At 40.4% G+C, this 17990-nt stretch overlaps 1 protein-coding gene across 5 annotated transcripts in view; it reads left to right on the top strand.

Annotated features, from left to right (window-relative positions):
* The window catches only part of LOC121960036 (plasma membrane calcium-transporting ATPase 1-like), a 131125-nt gene that overhangs the window by 77516 nt on the left and 35619 nt on the right, over positions 1–17990 (top strand). For all 5 annotated transcript variants that reach the window (XR_006106946.1, XM_042509646.1, XM_042509631.1 and 2 more), the window contains 4 exons: positions 4745–4780; positions 13629–13811; positions 16313–16527; positions 16639–16881. Coding sequence is in view for 4 of the 5 variants with exons in the window: in XM_042509646.1 (XP_042365580.1) it covers positions 4745–4780; positions 13629–13811; positions 16313–16527; positions 16639–16881 (677 nt within the window). In the remaining variant the exon portion in view is untranslated. The remainder of the gene's footprint in view (positions 1–4744; positions 4781–13628; positions 13812–16312; positions 16528–16638; positions 16882–17990) is intronic.

Genomic DNA, 17990 nt, shown 5'->3' with positions numbered 1-17990 from the left:
GTCAGTCAACATTTTGAAATATTTTTCCACACACACCATAAAAGACAATATAATCAACCAAAAAACATCAAATCTGTTCAGCTGATCACCTGAAAAAACACTTTATCGTGGTCTCATTTATTCATGGTAGTTTATGGCCACTATACTGAGGTATTGATTTGATAGTGATGTAATGTTGGTTAAAAATGCGAAACGTACCTTCCTCTGTTTACATACAGTTGCTTTTTGAAGTGGAACCCTTCAAAAAGTCCAGACGATCCTCGTACTATCACAGAGCAGTTTGATGTAAACCAACAGGCTTCTGCAGTCGGTCTCTATTGCTTTTGATTTGCTTGTGATCATGCTAACCCCCTTTTACTCATGTCTTTTTTTCTTTAGTTTGTTTTTGTCTGATCATTTGTTTTATTGGCTAAAGTTTGAGTTTGTCAGGCATTCATTGTGAACTGGCTGAATGAACCAGCTCAGCGGAGAGAGACGCTCAGGTTTACATTTCGGCCTCCAGTTACTGATTTTAAACCCCAAACCAGTAATCATTTCCTAATGAGGAGAACCACGAGATGTTTCAGATTCAACTGAAATAAAAATGAGCAGAGGAGCATTTATATTAGCATCTGACACACGTCTCTGTACCTCTACGCTTGTGCCCTTATTGACATAATTCAATTTCAAGACCCTAACTGTAACCTTAATCTATAATGTAATACAAACCATCATCCTAAAAGCAGACCTGAATCTTTTAAAAGCCCCGTGAAGAAGTGAGTGACTGAACTAAATGCCCTCACTTTCCAAAATTGTCCTCATTTTCCAAAAATGTCCTCACTTCTAAAAATTGTCTCCACCCACCAAGTCTGAAACTTTAATCGGTCCCCACGAAGATAGAAAGACAAGAACACACACACACAAGCACAGTTGTGTGTCTCTTGAGTTGTTAACAGCAGACACACAGCAGACTTTACTGTCACACATGGCTGCATCAACCCACTGAACACACACAAATGCACTTTGCATTCATTTAGAGTCACACCCATTGGTTATCTTACAGCAATAAGAGCCTCCAGTATGTGCAAACACACACACACACACACACACACACACACACACACACACACACACTAAAAGCAGTTCAGTCATCAATCACGAACCACCAGCTGAATAACAAAGAGCTTTGTGTGTGTGTGTGTGTGTGTGTGTGTGTGTGTGTTTGTGTGTGTGTGTGTGCTAGATTTGACCTTGCCAAAGCTTCTTTCACAATAAAAGCAGAGAGCTGCATATTAGGGCAACAGGAAGTTAATGTCCCCTGAGGAGGAAAATAGCACCAGGCCTGCACCTGTCGCATCCTTTCACATAGGCCTATCTGATCAATACACCACAGCTGACAAGGATCAATAACAGATGTTACGTTCCACACTACATATGCAAACGGCCGTAATGATCAAAGTTCAGATACCTGCAGTGAAGGAAGGCGTCACTTCAGCAGCTAAACACAGCCTGAACCAGCACAGTTTGAGAGAATTTGTAGTTTTTTACAGTATTTTCACAGTAACTGTTTTAAGTTTGTAGAAAAATTGTTGCACTTCTGCATAGATCAGTCCAGTTTACAACTATTGAATAAAATCAAACCTCCATCTTAACAAATCAATCAAATTTGCTGCCTTTAATCGATGGTTGACGGTATGGAAACTACAGGAATTTAAATTACATAGAGATAGGCAACGACATACAGCCATTGAGACCCCCGTCAGACTGAAACCAGGGACGTTGTGATTTATGGTCAACAGCCTTAAAGGAGCAGTTCACCCCAAAATAATATGAATTGAATATAGCACTCACCTCCCTTTTTTGCAGTTCACTTTTTTTTTTTGCTTTTTAACAAATATTAACACCAACAGGAACAATAACAGTACAACTAAAGCAGGTAAAAGTAAAAAAAAAAAAAACATACACAGGGTAAGCTTTAGTTTCAGCCGTCACTGTTCTGTCACTCCACACCTACTTGTCAATCCCCCCTAATTATTCAATATTATATTCATTTAAGGGCCTGATATTTTCCAAAACAAAATGGTTAAAATGGGTATTTTTGTCATTTCACCACACCTCTACATTTAAGAAAAATGACAATGACAGTGCTGTGACTTTGTACCTTGTACCTTGTAAAAGGATTAACTTTTATTTTTCCAATGTCTAAACACAATCCTGCAGCCTGTAGTCAGGGCCAGCCTGCACTGTTGAGTCTGCCATGCAGACAAATCAATCCCCTCTGGCATTATACCTAATATACAAAATGTAGGGCTCAGTATCAACACTGTACCAAGTACTTTATTGAGGAATGTTATTATTCTTTCCCACAAGTTCCTGCAGCATATGCACAAATGTGCCTCTGTTCATTTCTCCAGTTTATGTCTGAATCCAGTAGTTTTAGTCTCTTATCTAATCTTCCTAATGTTGTTTTGGAGTACAGAGCATCCAAAAATGAACGTATATTACTGCAAACAAGATCTCTATAATGAGATCTCTGCATAAGTATCTAAAATTTCTGGTCAAAAAGACAGGGTTTTGGTATTGAAAGTGTTCTGGTTTTGGGTTTGTAGTCTGAGTAGCACTGACCAAAGACTTTTGACCTGCAGGTAAACAGTTCATGTGGAGAGGCAGAACACGGAAATGCAATCTCATAACCTAACTAATATCGTCTGACAGCAATTTATCTTTATATTTGATTTTTTTTAAATGTATGTGCATTTATATGCTGATATCTGTTTATAGAGATTATCTGAAATAACTGGCTCATGAAACAGGAAGTCTCGGCCCAGATAGCTGCTGGCTACACCGGATCTTCCGAAATATTGTCCGTTGCCCTCAGATGCTTGTTTTCATCAGAACATGCGTCTGACTGACGTAAACAGCCTTCAACAAAGGCCAACAAACAAACTCTTTAGGAGTAGTTTTCATGAGTCAGCATCGTGATTAATGCTGCACAGAAGTTTTCAGAAAGCTTTTCAGATGTTTTATAACTATTCTGTTTGGCCTCTGTCCAAGTCAGTTTGCAGTGATAGGTTTTCATTTTTTGGGTGCTCTGCCTTAATACCATTTGATAACAAACATTTTCTGCTATAGAGGCATATAGAGGTTGGTGAAGTAAGTGTACTTTTTTTTTTAAAGATGATTTTTGTGGGCTTTTATGCCTTTAATGTGTAGGAAAGACTTAGCGTGAAACGGGGAGAGAGAGTGGGGGCGACATCCAGCAAAGGGCGGAGGCCGGAATCAAACCCACAGCCGCTGCTGGACGCCCCGGGTGAACTATTCTTTTATCCTTAGGGCCAATAGGGCGACTTTATGTTAACCCCTCACACCAACTACCTGCTCAGACTTTCAAACAACGGCTGTTTTGAATGTCAGTATCGGTCGTCATTAGAAGTCGTCCTCTGGGCGCTACGATATCGGTGCCCTTACAGTGATATCGTTCCCAGCTGAGTGCTTGGTTTGATACTTTTTTATGCCTCTGCGCCAGCGACGGCTGAGGCCGATGGCGGTATGTTTTCGGGTTGTCTGCCTGGCCCATTCTTGTAAGCGTTATATCTCAAGAACGCCTTGAGGGAAATTTCTTCAAATTTGACCCAAACATTCACTTTGACTCAACAATGAGCTGATTACAAATTGGGGTTCAAAGGTGAAGGTCAATGTGGCTTCACATCCAAAGGTCAGCTGCTCCCATTCACTAAAATAATAACATCACAATAAAAGAATTATAGTGCCAATTACTTGTATTAAATTGACAAATTCATTGATTGGCTGCAAACAATACAAAAAAAGTCAAATCTAGATCTATCTAGATTTGTGTACAAACAGCATTGAATTCAACTATTGTTTGACTGGAGAAGATTTGATACTTCTTGGTACTAGGTTATTTCAATCAATACCTTATAGGTTTCAAGTACTGAGACTCAACCCCGCAAGGTACCATGAATGTCTTTTTCAACATTTCATGGCAATCCGTCCAACATTTGCTGAGATAGTCCAGTCCAAACCGAAGTGGCCAACAAACGTTTCCATCTCGAGAGCTACGGCACAACTGTGGCAACATGCAGATCTTTCAGATTACTGCTAAATACTTTCAGGCTTCAAAAATCACAACAAACCTGATTTAGAAATGTGTGAGAATGTAAATATGTTTGTATTCATCAATTACATTTAAGATAATATTAGATAAAGCATTGTTATTGCACAGATGAAATACAAGTACAAGGAAATGAAGTTTAGCATCCAACCAAAGAGCATGAACAGTGGTGAGGTTCTGATAGATACATTATGAGGATGAATGATAAACAATTAAAAATCAGCATGGAGATTTTACACTGATGAATGTAGCTTTATTTACAACATGAACACAACCAATATAACATGAACAATAAGCTGGTATGCATAAAACCGAAGTACATGTACACAGAGTGTTTGTTTTATACATTATTGGACTAAATTATCCTGGATTTCTGAATCGACCTCTATACTCTGATTAATTTTGAGATAAACTGATTAGCTCTTCTGTCAAACACGGTTGGTTCTCCGCAGCAGGAAGTGTCGTGTCTCTCTCCTTTGATTGGTCCATTCCTGCCCACAACACACACACGACACACACACACCTGTGGGTTTCTATCAGTTTGAACTTTGTGTTCTCCCTCAGTTTGATTTGATCTTATTTTTCTTTTGAGCCATCTTATCAGCATTCCGCCCTCTCTCTCTGTCCGAACAGGTAAAAAACAAGGACCCCCCGAAAATCGCAACAAAGGTAACCCCTCCATTCATCCATCTGTCCCTCTCTGTCCCTCCATCCTCCCTGTTACTCACCCCCTCCTCACCCTCCACCCAGCGGCAGGAGGGGAGTGTCCAGTCCATGTCTCTCTCCCTCTCTCCCTCTCTCTCTCTCTGCTGTATAAAGGGGGACGTTCTCTCGCCTTGCTTTACCTGTCAAAGGGTGCAACTCTCAACCTTCGAGTCTTTGACAGCCAATCGCAGCTTCCACAGTCGTCATGGTAACTGTCATATTGGTGATTATATATGTGCCTTAAATTCTTAAGAGTGCGCCGGGACGTTTTGAGCACAAAATTTTGTATTTTGCAAAGACATTATCAGTCAAAAAATGTTTTATTTGAGAGAACAAAAGTATATATCACACTCGGTATTATATCATTATATCATAGTATTTACATTGGCACACAAAAAGCCTCTCTCTGTTTTAGTTATTTAATTGCCAACAACAGCTACTAAAGCACTACAATCACCAATGTTGTTATATTAAAAATGAACTTAAACCTCTGAATTAACATCACATTACATTCAATATCAAAATAATGCTACAAGATGGTTTAGAGGTGAAACAATTCATCAATGAATCAGTTAGTGAACTGATTGAAAATTAATCAGAAACTATTTTTGTAATGCCGAATTTCAGTAGTTAGTTGTGATGAATTGCATGTTTAGTAGTATGGGACTTAATAGCATTTTAAAATTTCATTATTTTGCATTTCAAAACTGTTTTTAAGTCTATATCAACAAGGTGAAGGAGTTCTTACCAGATTGTCCTGAATGATGCAAAGAAATGCAAAGAAATTTACTTATGATCTTTTTACTGTTATCTTTTTTTTTTGAAAACAGTGATGTGCTGCTATATGTGGTCTTGGAATTATGAATCAGAAATAGGACAAAAATTAAATGTGCTAATTTTGTGAAATACAGCTCCTTGGGTTTAGTTTAGTCCTGGTTGCCCGCTGACATCAGTGGGATAAGCTGCACCTGTATGCTCAGCTCGAAGGTGGTAGCTCAAACTCAAAGGACTTCGATGATAATTTAATTCCATTTGAAACAAGGTTGATATTTCTTTTAACTTGTCAACTGAGCCATCTGGGATTATATTGATAATATCTAACACAAATATACATTGAGTACAAAATAAAATGTTGTTTAATCAAATTTAAGTATTCTGAGTTATAATTATGTCTCTACAAAACATAATTTATGTGCTCGCAAAACCTCAAATGTCCCATCACGCTCTGAGAGCTGAGACACAAATATAACTCCACCAGTGAGGATCACTCTGACAGACTAGTCTGTCTGACCTCTAAGGTGTCCTTCATGGGTGAGGCTGTGTTGAAATCAAGCGCTCCCTCGGTGCTTCCCTTAATTTTTAATATTTAAGGGATTTCATGGCTGTGTGCTTGTGCTGACGACGTCATTGCTCCAACCTCCAAACTCGACCAGCCAACCGTCCTCAATGTCCCGTGTGATCCGACACATGTCCAACTTCCTCCGCAAGCTGTCTCCACACACACACACACACACACACACACACACACAAACATACAAAAACGCACACACGCACACAAACACACAGGCCCCCCCCCCCTCCCGACCTCCCATGGTTTGAGCATCTGCTGTGGACAGAATGCTTCTTGATGTACACAGAAACACACACACACACACACACACACACACACACACTCTCTTTGCTCTTGGATGCTCATCACACTTTTGCACACAGAAATGATTCACAGAGCTGCAGTCACGGGTGACCTCCCCTAAAAACACATAGAGAACAAAATCTGCAGCAACACCTTTGGTCACTTTGTAGCCTTCAGTGGTGGAAGTATTTAGATCCTTTACCTAAATGGTATTTTAGGTATTTTTCAACCTGCACCCTGTTTTCCAATGTTCTTGTGTCTCAGTGACAAATGGGAACAACAGTTTTTAAAATTGGTCCAGTATTGGGGAGTCGGCTTCACCTGGAAGCTGCAACACGGGCTGCAATGTAACCACTCGGGGCTGCAGCGCCGAGTCCTGTACGTCAACTAAAAGTGCTTGATTTTGTCACAGACAGGCACTGATTGTTATAATAACTGTTTGTCAAAGAACTAAAATGTTTTTCTTTACCTTTTGCTTTATCCAATCTGTTTGTAATTGTGTCTAACTAAGTCTGGCTCAAGAAGTCTCATGTCAAGTGTCGCGAGTTACGTTGTTGCAGGAAGACGACAACAAACAGACCAGATCAAGCAAGGGAAAAGAAAAGCATTTTATTTCTTTGTCAACAGGTTTTATCGACCACGGCTGCGGCTGTTTTTTACATGACTCCAGTGAGATGATGATGCTTCCTTGTGTCTGCTGGGTGTAAAAGCAGGCAGCTGTTCATACTTTTGAATGTGTCAAGATTATGTATCTGTCAGGTTAGGTGGATTTATTCTGCCACCTAGTGGCCAAAAATCTGTTAATTCACCTTTAAGTTACACTCTCACCTTCAAACACTTTACTTTGCTGTTTTTTCAATCCCTTTAAAGCATAATTACATCCTGCAGACGTTTCACTGTGAAAAAATCTAGTGAGAAAAACGGAGCATTAGAGCTGCAACAGCCTGTTCTCATCAGATACCGACGCTTTGCCACAACCTTCAGCGTGTGATGGTGACGCTCAGGGCACCTTTAGCTTCTCTGTGTGACGTCGGGCTCAAATTCACTGTAAAACCTGGTTAATGTGAAACGGCTTCAGTCAAGTTCAGGCAACAAAACTATTTGTTAGGTCTTAAAAATGGTCATGTTGTGGGTTAAAATTATTTGTGTTGCATAACATTATGTTAGGTGAGTATGTCAGTGAGTAACGTCTGTACAGAAATTATGCAACATAATGTTAATATAACACTGATTTTTGGTTTCATACAGACACAAACTACAGGTCTGGGTAAAGGTCATATTTTCTTTGACTCATACATAACATCTTAAAGCTGCCTCTTTTTTCTGGTCAACAATCTCAAACTTAAGAAGTTCAAAGGCATCAAATCGTCACAAATGAGAGGCTGTAACTAGGTGATGATTAGTGGGCTAGTTGAATAATTGGCAAATTGTTGAAGCTCGAGGTGCCTTAAAGGGAGGCCCAGAGGGTCCCAGGGCTCCCCCGCCCCCCAAAACTCCCTATCCCCCGCACAAAATAAGGCTGCGGTTTCATCATTTTTCAAGTTAGCGAAAAGAAGGTGGCGTCTTGTGAAATTAGACAACCTAAAGCAACCATGTCAACAAAGCTTGTCAGGAAGTGGACTGAATAATGTTCTAAATTTAGGCTAAATTTGGGCAAAGGAACAAATGGCACGGCAATTTTTAAAAGGGTCCCTTAAACTCTCACATCAAGATATCTGAGTAAAAAATGGTTTCCCATGAGTCTCCTTCAGACTTGAGAAGGCTTGTACTCAGTCAATGTACCCCTTCAAATTAAAGCTGTGTATTTGTATGTTTAAACCAAGTAGCAGCCTCCAAGGCTGAAAGATGAAGCCAATGTGGAAGTGCAAAAAACTGCAGATTCATGAACGGCCGTTTGAGGCTGGCTCCAAAACAGACTCAATCCCCGTAGAAACCAATGTTAAAATGTCCAACTTTACAGCAGAAATCAACATGTATACAGCCTGATACAAAAAGAGGTTTTAGTCTTTATAGCTAATTTCAAAATTCATGACAACCGTACGGGGGTGAATTTTTATATATCTTGCTCTTTGCACTTTAATGAGGCCCAGTGTTAAGCAAATATAATGGTGTGGCCACTTGAGTGACACACTGTCAGTGAGTCGTCTCTACGTGTCGCTACAGTCTGTGAGTCAGATCCACCCCTCAACAATATCTCAACTGCTGAATTTCCAAAATTGAGGTTTTAAAACTGGAGTCCACATTGACGTTATGGGGGAGCTACGTCAATTATTCATACAGTATTAATACAGTCTATGGTATGAACAGATACGTAACACATTATAACAGGAATGTTTTGGAACTGAAATTATGACTGTGGCGTCATTAGTTGCACATCAGATAACTGGTAACATTTACTATAAAATATTAAAAAACAAAGTTTATCTGTGTGCAACACCTTAACTTGCAGCTAGCTTTCTTCAACAGCATAACAGAATTTCCTAAAATTTAGTCATGGCTTTTGGTTTTAGTGTGCCACCACCATTCTCAGGGGTCCCGTCTGGCCATCCCTATAAAAAAATCTTGGGGCACCTCTGCTGGAGAGGGAATTAAGCTTTTTGAGCAGTTGAAAAGCTTTAAAAGCTCTTCTCTGTGCAGGAAGTAACTCAACCGTGATTTAAAAAACAGCAAAGTCGAAGCAACAGGAAATAACGAGTGAATAAAAATAGTAAAGTGTTAAAAAGAGAAAATGAGAGCAGCAGGGAGGTGAAATGGGTCTGCTGTTGTACTGATGGAATAACTGCAGTGAAAATGTGCATTACTCTGAATTCATCAAGACAACAGATTCTCTTTTCAACAGTTTCTATTCACTCGTGCACCTTTTCTTTGCCTTGTTGTTTTTTTCTATTACTGTTGAATTAGAGTCAATGAAACTTCCTGCAGATGTTTCACATTAAAAGCCCACCAGGAAGGGGGAGTATTTGTCCTTTGAGCTGCTGGAAGGCTTTTAATGTGAAACATCTGTGCCTAAGGTGTTGAGTTTTGCCGACAGCAACAACAACAACAAAAAATCAGGAATTAGCGAATTTAAAATGTTCCTACCACACATTTTCACACGTTTATTATATTCTGATGATTGCGACTCTGTTGACACTGTTGAGAAAAAGCGACTGATCTGCGCAGTGCCGTGATGTTTTTTGGCTGAAGCGAGGCTGTCAGTGTGTGTGGGAGTTGCACCCTTGCAGTATTTAGTGGGCTGTGGGCTGTCGTCTGTTCTGTTTGTGTATCCTCAGTTTCTTTTCTTTTCGCCTTTGATTCCTCTCATTTCTCTCACTGTTGCCTCCTTGCAGGGTGTTGCTCAGGACTTCATGTTGTCTTGTAATCACTGTTTGACTCTCTCCCTCTTCTCTGTTATTTTTTCTGTCTTGCTGAAGTCTCCTGCAGCCTCCACAGCTCTGCAGCCTCCTCTACCTCCTTCTGTCTATCTCTGTCGTGGTTCTGCATCGCTGTCGTTTTTCGTTTTCTGGGGTGATCCTTTGAGTTCGTCTTCTGTTTGTTGACTTGCTTTCTTTTTTGATTGTCAGACACCCTCCCCTCCCCTCCTCTGCCCGCCGTGCGCTCTCCCATGGTTCAGTGCTGCGCCTGTTTACAGTTCTGTGGTTGGTCAGTGGGTCTCAGTCCTGTTCATGTGAAGCTGTGTCAGTTAGTTCTATGTTGTGGCTTGTCTCCAGAGTGGACCATGTGCATAAAGCTCCGCAGCTTCCTGGTTTGACACCGACTCATTCCCACATTCAGAGTGTCTAAATGTCATGTTGAGGTCATGCTGTCGTGTAATGACTTCCCTTTAAGCAAAATTCTGTGTGGGAACTTCTGATGAAACTCAGAGTGAGGCAGTGACGATAACAGTGAGGGAGTTCTTTTAGGATTAGTGTCCAAAAAACATACTACACTCTCTGGTTTTAATCCAGCGTAGCCAACTCTTGGATGTTCTTCAGGCTCAGTGTGGATGTTTTTGACAAAATATGAGCCGTGATCTGGGTGGAAGTTTTGGTCATCTTGGCAGATTTATTTTTGAGAGACATTGAGCCCCATGCAAGAACATTTTCTTATCTTTCTCTTACGTTTCTCCATCCGTGTTTGAACAAATGTTCAAACATCCCTCTTTGTGAATCCTTGATTTTATCTTGATGGATACAAGCTGTGTTTGTGAATTTTGATCATCAGCCTCCAAATTGCTTTATGAGGCGACCTGCTCTGCTGCAACAGTAGATGTGATACACACTGCAAATTCAACATCCAGGCAAAATTACTTCACAACTTTTTATGTAATGAAAATCAGAAATCACTACAATGATTTTCACACCACAGGACTGATTTGTTACATGTTAAATGGCAAATCAAGTTTATAATGCATTCAGACTTACATCAGTGTCACTGAAAACAATGACAGACACTCAGTGGTCACTTTATTCTCTACACTCCAATATGACTGCTCTGTCATAAACTTTTATGATGCCTTCATATTATTTATGTCATAGAGGTGTTAATTAAATCATGTTTTGGCATCGAGGTGAGAGTTAAGGATGTGCTGTTGAAATGGACTCCATTATATTTGAGAGGTGTTTTTAGTATTCTGCTACTGTCATGTCAATGGCAAGGACAACAAAATAAAAACACCACTCAATTTGATTTAATCCGAAAAAAAACACCACCTGTAACTGTGACATCGCTTTTTTAAATTTTATTTCATAAACGTTAGATAAGATTTACGGCAGAACAGTATTGGATTGTGTAAGATTGTACAGGTAAGACAAGGCAAATCTTTTTATACGACATCTTTTAGCAATTCAAAGAGCTTTACATAAGAAATAAAGGGACAAGATACAAGAAACACACGGCAGTATAATAAGATACAAAAGAGAGAAGCAGAAATATAAAGTAAAACTGGTGTTTTGATAATTATACTTTACACCAGCTTTTATTGCCATCTCAATGTCTTTCTCTGTCACAGAGATTAGGAAATATAAATATACAGTTTTACTCAAACTCTCCTGCTTCCTTTTCAAAATAAAAGTCCTCTGATAACATCTCTGTCGATGGATTCCCATCAGTCGTTGACACAATGAATTTTATTGTGAAACATTCGCAGGACCGTGTTGTTAAGAATGCAGGAGCTTGCACGACTTCATAAATGAGAGGAATTTATGCTTATAAATGTGGAAATACAGAACTCATAGCAGCAGGCGGTCCTGCAGAAGCAACACAGCAACAACGCTGCCAATGTGAGCGCCGCCAGCGTGCAGTTTGGCGAGGTTGCCATCACGTGCTGCTCATGCAGTGTGTTTCAGGCGTCATACTCCCTGCAGTGGTGCCTCACATTATGTTTTTCTTATGATTATATACTGTTGTGTGTTTTTCCTCTGTGGAGAAAGGCAGACGATCGACACATACATCACACAGCAGGATAAATCCATGAGTGTGACAAGTTCTCTCGTCTGTTTGTGTTTGTGTGAGGAGTTCTTGCATGAGGTCCAATCAGTCACTTAGCTCAAGACATTTTAATCTCAGATTTCTGCTGAAAACTCACAGGAGAAACAGCACAAAAGAGGACTATATTGGTTTCCACTCCCAAACACTCCAGATTCCTACCCTTGTTATTATTATTATTGACTTATTTTGCTTTTGGCTGCTTCCAGTGAAAGTTTCTCCAGCAGAAAACAAAATGGCACAGATCTGATCTCGCCAGTCGATGATCCAACAGGCTTCATTACTTGACACCTCAGCAGGTGATAAAAATAGGACAATAGGAGCAGAATCTGCCTCGTCACTTTTGAATTTAATATGAATTTCATTAAAATTCCCTGGTTATGTTTGAGATAACCTGAGCAGAGTTTTGCGGTGAACACCCGAAGTTTCTTCTGGTTATTTAGAAACTTCTTTTAAGTCATCCAGGAATCTAAATCTGCTTTATGTCCATGATCTGTTGGTATTGTTGGTTCCAGAAGTGATGTTGACATTGTTACCAGCAGTGACTCTCTTTATCATAGCACAATACAGTTAGCTGATGGATCAGAACATTTCCAGGTTTTAATGTCAATAAATCCTCCCAGCTTCAGTCAGAGTTGTCAGCTCAGTTGTTCACGAGGACAAACGGCACATCAAACCTCAGTGTGTCAGATCAGCGTAGATCTGTTCTGTTTACATTCACACCAGCTCACATTTCTTTGGTATGGAAATATGACAAACAGCAGTGGATGGAGGGAGTGCAGCTGGATTCAGTGTAAGCTCTTCAGCAGAGATCAAACAGATCAGAAAGCTTCACGTTACAGTACTACAGTCCAAACAGGATCCCAGCTGACGAACGGAAATGCAAATACACAGTTTGTTTATGCAAATGAGGAGCAAAGCCGGCGAGCAGGACGTGAAACCAGACGCCACACCAGACTTCATAACTCAGCCTCGTTCCAAACTCGGAGCTCTGATGTGAAACAAACACAGTGTGTGTGTGTGATTGACGGCCCCCGGTTAAATCCTCTCTGTTGTATCTGCTGTTCTCTGTTCTGTCTGCTGCTCTTCATTATGAACTGCTGCTCCCGACTCGTCTCTCTGAAAGCTACCTGGACCTTTTTCATGAATGTTCTGTGATCACAAATTGATGAAATGCGACTCTCTGCATTCAGCCAAAGGGTCGCCATGTTACTAAAGATGTTAAAGTTGAAAAAGAGTCAGAGGTCTTTTCTGATCTCTGAGACAAAAACTCGTCCAGTCGTTTTCATCTTTCCCCTCCGACTGAATCTGTAACGTTTTCTCTGCCTCTCTGCCCTTCATCCCCAAACCACTCCTGAACCCTGCTCCCTCCTCCTTTTTGTTTTGTGATTTGTTATTATTTATTGATTTGATTCATTCACCTTTTGTCAACTCGTCCTGCCTCCCCTCATCCTCTGCTGTTGAAAACTTTCCTCTCCTCCATCTTCGTCCTTAAAAACACAACCCTCTGCATCTTTCACAATCTTACATCACTCTGTCTCATTCCTCCCTCTCTACTCCATCTTCACCTCTTCTTCATCACAAACCCTTTCCTGACCTCTCCTAAACCTCCTCCTCCTCATTTCTCTTTACTCTCCACCCCGGTCCCACCTCCCTTCTTCCTTTTACCCCTCGACCACCACCTTATCGCCCCACCCTCCCTCCCCCTCCCAGCCAAAACCCAGGACGGCATCGCCCTGGAGATCCAGCCGCTGAAGAGCGAGGAGGCCGCCGAGTCGGAGGAGAAGGAGGAGAAAGAGGAGGCCAAACCGGTGAAGAAGGTCAACGTGACCAAGAAGGAGAAGTCGGTGCTGCAGGGCAAACTGACCAGACTGGCTGTACAGATCGGGAAGGCTGGTGAGGAGCACACGCACGCATGCACACACACACACACACACACACACACACACACACACACACACACACACACACACACACACACACGTACACAACATATACATCAGCTTAGTCTTTATCTCTTGAAGTCCAGGACATTTTAGTTTATCACAGAAAACTGGGAGATCCATCAAAACAGAAAAAAAATCTTTCAACACCTACAAAGTGAAATTTGGCCACTGAAACATGTATTTACCAAAATGATCCACAAAAATAAAAAAAGTTTAAAAAAAAAAAAAAAAAAAAAAAAGTGTAATGGACAATATTAAAGCAACCATGTAGTTGTATATGATTAACTCAAACACTGTTATAAAAAAAAAAATCTTAAAGGACAGTTAAAACGTCAGTATGAAATAATACAAAGACATACACCAAAAACAACAATAACAGAAACATTAAAAGCAATCAAACTACAAATAAAAGGAAATAAAATAGATAAAACATCAATTAAAACGATAAAAATAAATACATAAATAAATAAAGGGAATAAAAAGATAACTTTTCTCCTTGATGGCGTGAATTGGTACGGTCGTTCTTTCACACACTGGAGTTCAGCTCCTGCACATTTCATCCTTTAAGTGGAATATTTGGCCTGATTTTCTTGTTTTAAGAAAATATTTTGATTTCTAAATGTGCCTCCAAACTGCTGACAACTCATTATGGGATGTCGAGGTTTAAGTTTTTTTCTTAACTGTCATCTGAGTACACCCTGGACTGGTCAAAGCTGGTAAAAGATAGTATAAAATAACTAAATGTAAATCAAACATCTTTAGTCTTTTGATGGAGCTTGTACGTCAGTTTCCTGCTTACAGTTTTTTTTTTATTTGCCAAGATAGACTAACACGTCTTGGATCTGATAACTGTCCTGTCCTCTGACTCTGGGGAGGACAGAGAAAAAAGATAAAGAAACAGAAATGTGGGACTGTTTCTTTAATAGCGCACGGCGTGATGAGGCAGGGAAGAGGCTGAGGGTCAGAATGCACTCAGTTTTATTGGATGGACGTTTTATTGGGAACATGATTCATCCCAGAATTGAAGGTATTTTCTGTGTCATTTCAATTGACCTTAATACACTGAGGGGCTTTCAGGACAGGGCGGACTGCAGTCACGACCAGTCACAAACTACAGAAATAGAATTTGGGCCGAAAGACTTTGACAGGAGGTGACTGACAGCAGAGGTGAAGCAGAAAAACAAGAGCAGCGGATTTGTCTGTTTCACCTGTTTATGATTTTACGCTCAGGCGGCTATCTGACTTACAGGCAAATATTTATTAGCCAAATATTAAAGGCACGTTTTTAAATCGTCTTGTTAAGTGCCAAGACTTCCTGTTAATATTTTACCTTTGTTTTGCATCCAGACCTCAGCGCTTTGCTAAAATATGAGCCAATAATACTTTTTTGATTTAACCAGAAGTCCTCTGTGATTTGAGATTGTTTTAGAAGCCTGATATTTTGAAATGTTGCATTCAGCAATCAGTCAAACATAAATGACAAATCAATGCATTAACGAACATAAGTCTGCAGCTTTTTTGGTGTTTATTTGATAATTGGTTGTAGAGACAGACAGAACATGAAGAGGGGTGAAAGGTGAAGACATGCAACAAAGTCTGAAATCAAACCAGAGACACTGTGATGACATGGTTTGCATCTTAGAGCCTACTTTTACCTGGTAAAACCTCTGAGAACCCAAATCACCAAAAACAACTTTAATATGTAATTTAGGGACTTTAGGGTCTTGAGTGTATAATAAAATGCATTAAAACAATTTTCAGACATTAGCCTCAATCTAAATTTGAAATATTGTCATTTTAATTATCCACAGTTTCCTGAATCTGGGTTGATTTGGGCATGGTTATCCCTGATCCATATCACGTCATATGTAGAAAGACAATTTAAATACTCAAAGTCAGGTGTCACTTGATATGGATTTAAAATGCCAAATAGAAATCCCTCAAAACTTCGTCCAACTCAACGTGAAATGGGCAGTTTATACAGCATAGGTGTGCTGTCACCAAACGTGGTCCTTGTCAGGGACACATCCGGACGCAGTAGCGTTTAAACTGCAAAAAAAAAAGAAAGTAGTCAGTCGCGTCCCAGACCACGCGGACTGGACCTGGACGTTTGTATTAGCGCTGTCAACTTGTGATCAGATCACAGAAGACGCCTGCTAATACCCGGTCTACACAGGCTGTTAGATGTCCACAAAAATCACATTTCTGCTTACTTACTGTGTATTACTGGAGTTATTAGACATCAGATTGTGCCTAAATGCACCACAGGACTTTTTAAAAGGTCACATCAACAATATCTTACACTAAAATAACAAACTAATCATTTTAATGGCATACTTAGGGTATATAAGTCATATTTCATGCTGTGGAAGCCAGTGGCCTCTCTATATAAAACTGACTTGACCTGAATGGGACATTGGCTCGTGTTTAACGTCCGCTCGTTCCAAACAGGTCTGATCATGTCGGCTGTGACCGTCATCATCCTCATTCTCTACTTTGTGATCGACACCTTCGGGATCCAGGGCCGGGCCTGGGTGGCCGAGTGCACACCCATTTACATTCAGTATTTCGTCAAGTTCTTCATCATCGGTGTGACTGTGCTGGTGGTGGCTGTTCCTGAAGGGCTGCCGCTCGCCGTCACCATCTCTCTGGCCTACTCCGTCAAGGTAAGCGGGGCGGGAAACAAAGGGATTATAGGAAATATAAGCTTATTTGTCATGTTTGTTGAGGATTTGATAACTAAACACAAACCTCCAACCTCGTTCTCTGTATTTTAGAAAATGATGAAGGACAACAACCTGGTGCGCCACCTGGACGCCTGTGAGACCATGGGTAACGCCACAGCCATCTGCTCGGACAAGACGGGCACGCTGACCATGAACCGCATGACGGTGGTGCAGGCGTACATCGGCGACACGCACTACAAAAGCGTCCCCGAACCCGAAGTTATCAAACCAGAGACTCTGGAAGTTATGATCAACAGCATCTCCATCAACTCCGCATACACCACCAAGATCCTGGTGAGACCTTCGCGGTCACAGCTACATTCAGTCACAACACTAACATCAACCTAAAACCTCATCTACCTAACCGAAACCCAAACCCTAAAACGCTCTAAAACAGCCCTTTGAGGAAGTGAGGACCGGACAGAAAGTCTTCTCTTTCCAGAAATGACCACAAAGTCAAAAGCTGGTCCCCACTTGTTTGGAATCATTTCTTGGATGCTGAAAGAACTATTTCATCCCCAAAATGATCAGTTGTATAACAACTACTCATCCTTTTTCACCCTGAATTTGAGAAGAAAACTTTTGTCGCCTGCGTAAACGCTGAACAGATTTTAAAAGTGGAGAAAATCCTGGATGAGTTGAAGTCATAGGAGCTCTTTAAAGTGTAATGCCTGCATTATAATCCAAATCTGATTTATCCAGTTATATGTGCAGAACTTCTCAAACGTGCATTTTAGTTAAAAATGGGAATTCTGCTGTCATTTACTCATGCATGCTGCTCTGCATCAGTGAACATTTTCACTGATTTCAATTGGAAGCACAAGCAGATTTCGAAGCACTCGTGTGCTCAGGCACGGCAATCATCCGTGTGTGATTTTGTTTATGTGAAAGTGTTTTAAATAGGATGGTTTTAGTGAAAAATCATGTGTTTGGGAAGTACTGAGCATACGATGTGATAAATTAGACTTGGATTATACTGCAAGAGTTGTGTGAGAGTTTGCAAACACATGTTTTGATATAATTTTGCTGTGGTTGGTCATGGACCCCTTTGACTCCAATTCATGAAGAATTTTCTCAGTTTTTGGTGTAACACAGGGTGAGTAATTGATTTACAAATAATCATTTTTGGGGAGAAGTATTCTTTTAACTTCACCTTAACCCTGACCCTTGTCTCGTATGTCCTGCCCTGGGGACGGTTGGAGCCCAAAAAACAATTACATGAGTTTTTTTTTGTGAAGTTCAGCTTGCAAATGCTTTTTTTTAAAGATCCCTTTTAGATTTTTCCCCATTCTTTTATTTTAGAGTAACCAATTATTTTGTACTTAAGCTGCACTTAACTTGGCAACTTGTCAGTTGATTAGTTGCTAAGCTACAATTGTGGTTCGGGTGAGAGGTTCACTGCA

The sequence above is a fragment of the Plectropomus leopardus genome, chromosome 2 (assembly GCF_008729295.1).
Source record: "Plectropomus leopardus isolate mb chromosome 2, YSFRI_Pleo_2.0, whole genome shotgun sequence".
Lineage (NCBI taxonomy): Eukaryota > Metazoa > Chordata > Actinopteri > Perciformes > Serranidae > Plectropomus > Plectropomus leopardus.
This window is presented reverse-complemented; position numbering and strand designations above follow the sequence as displayed.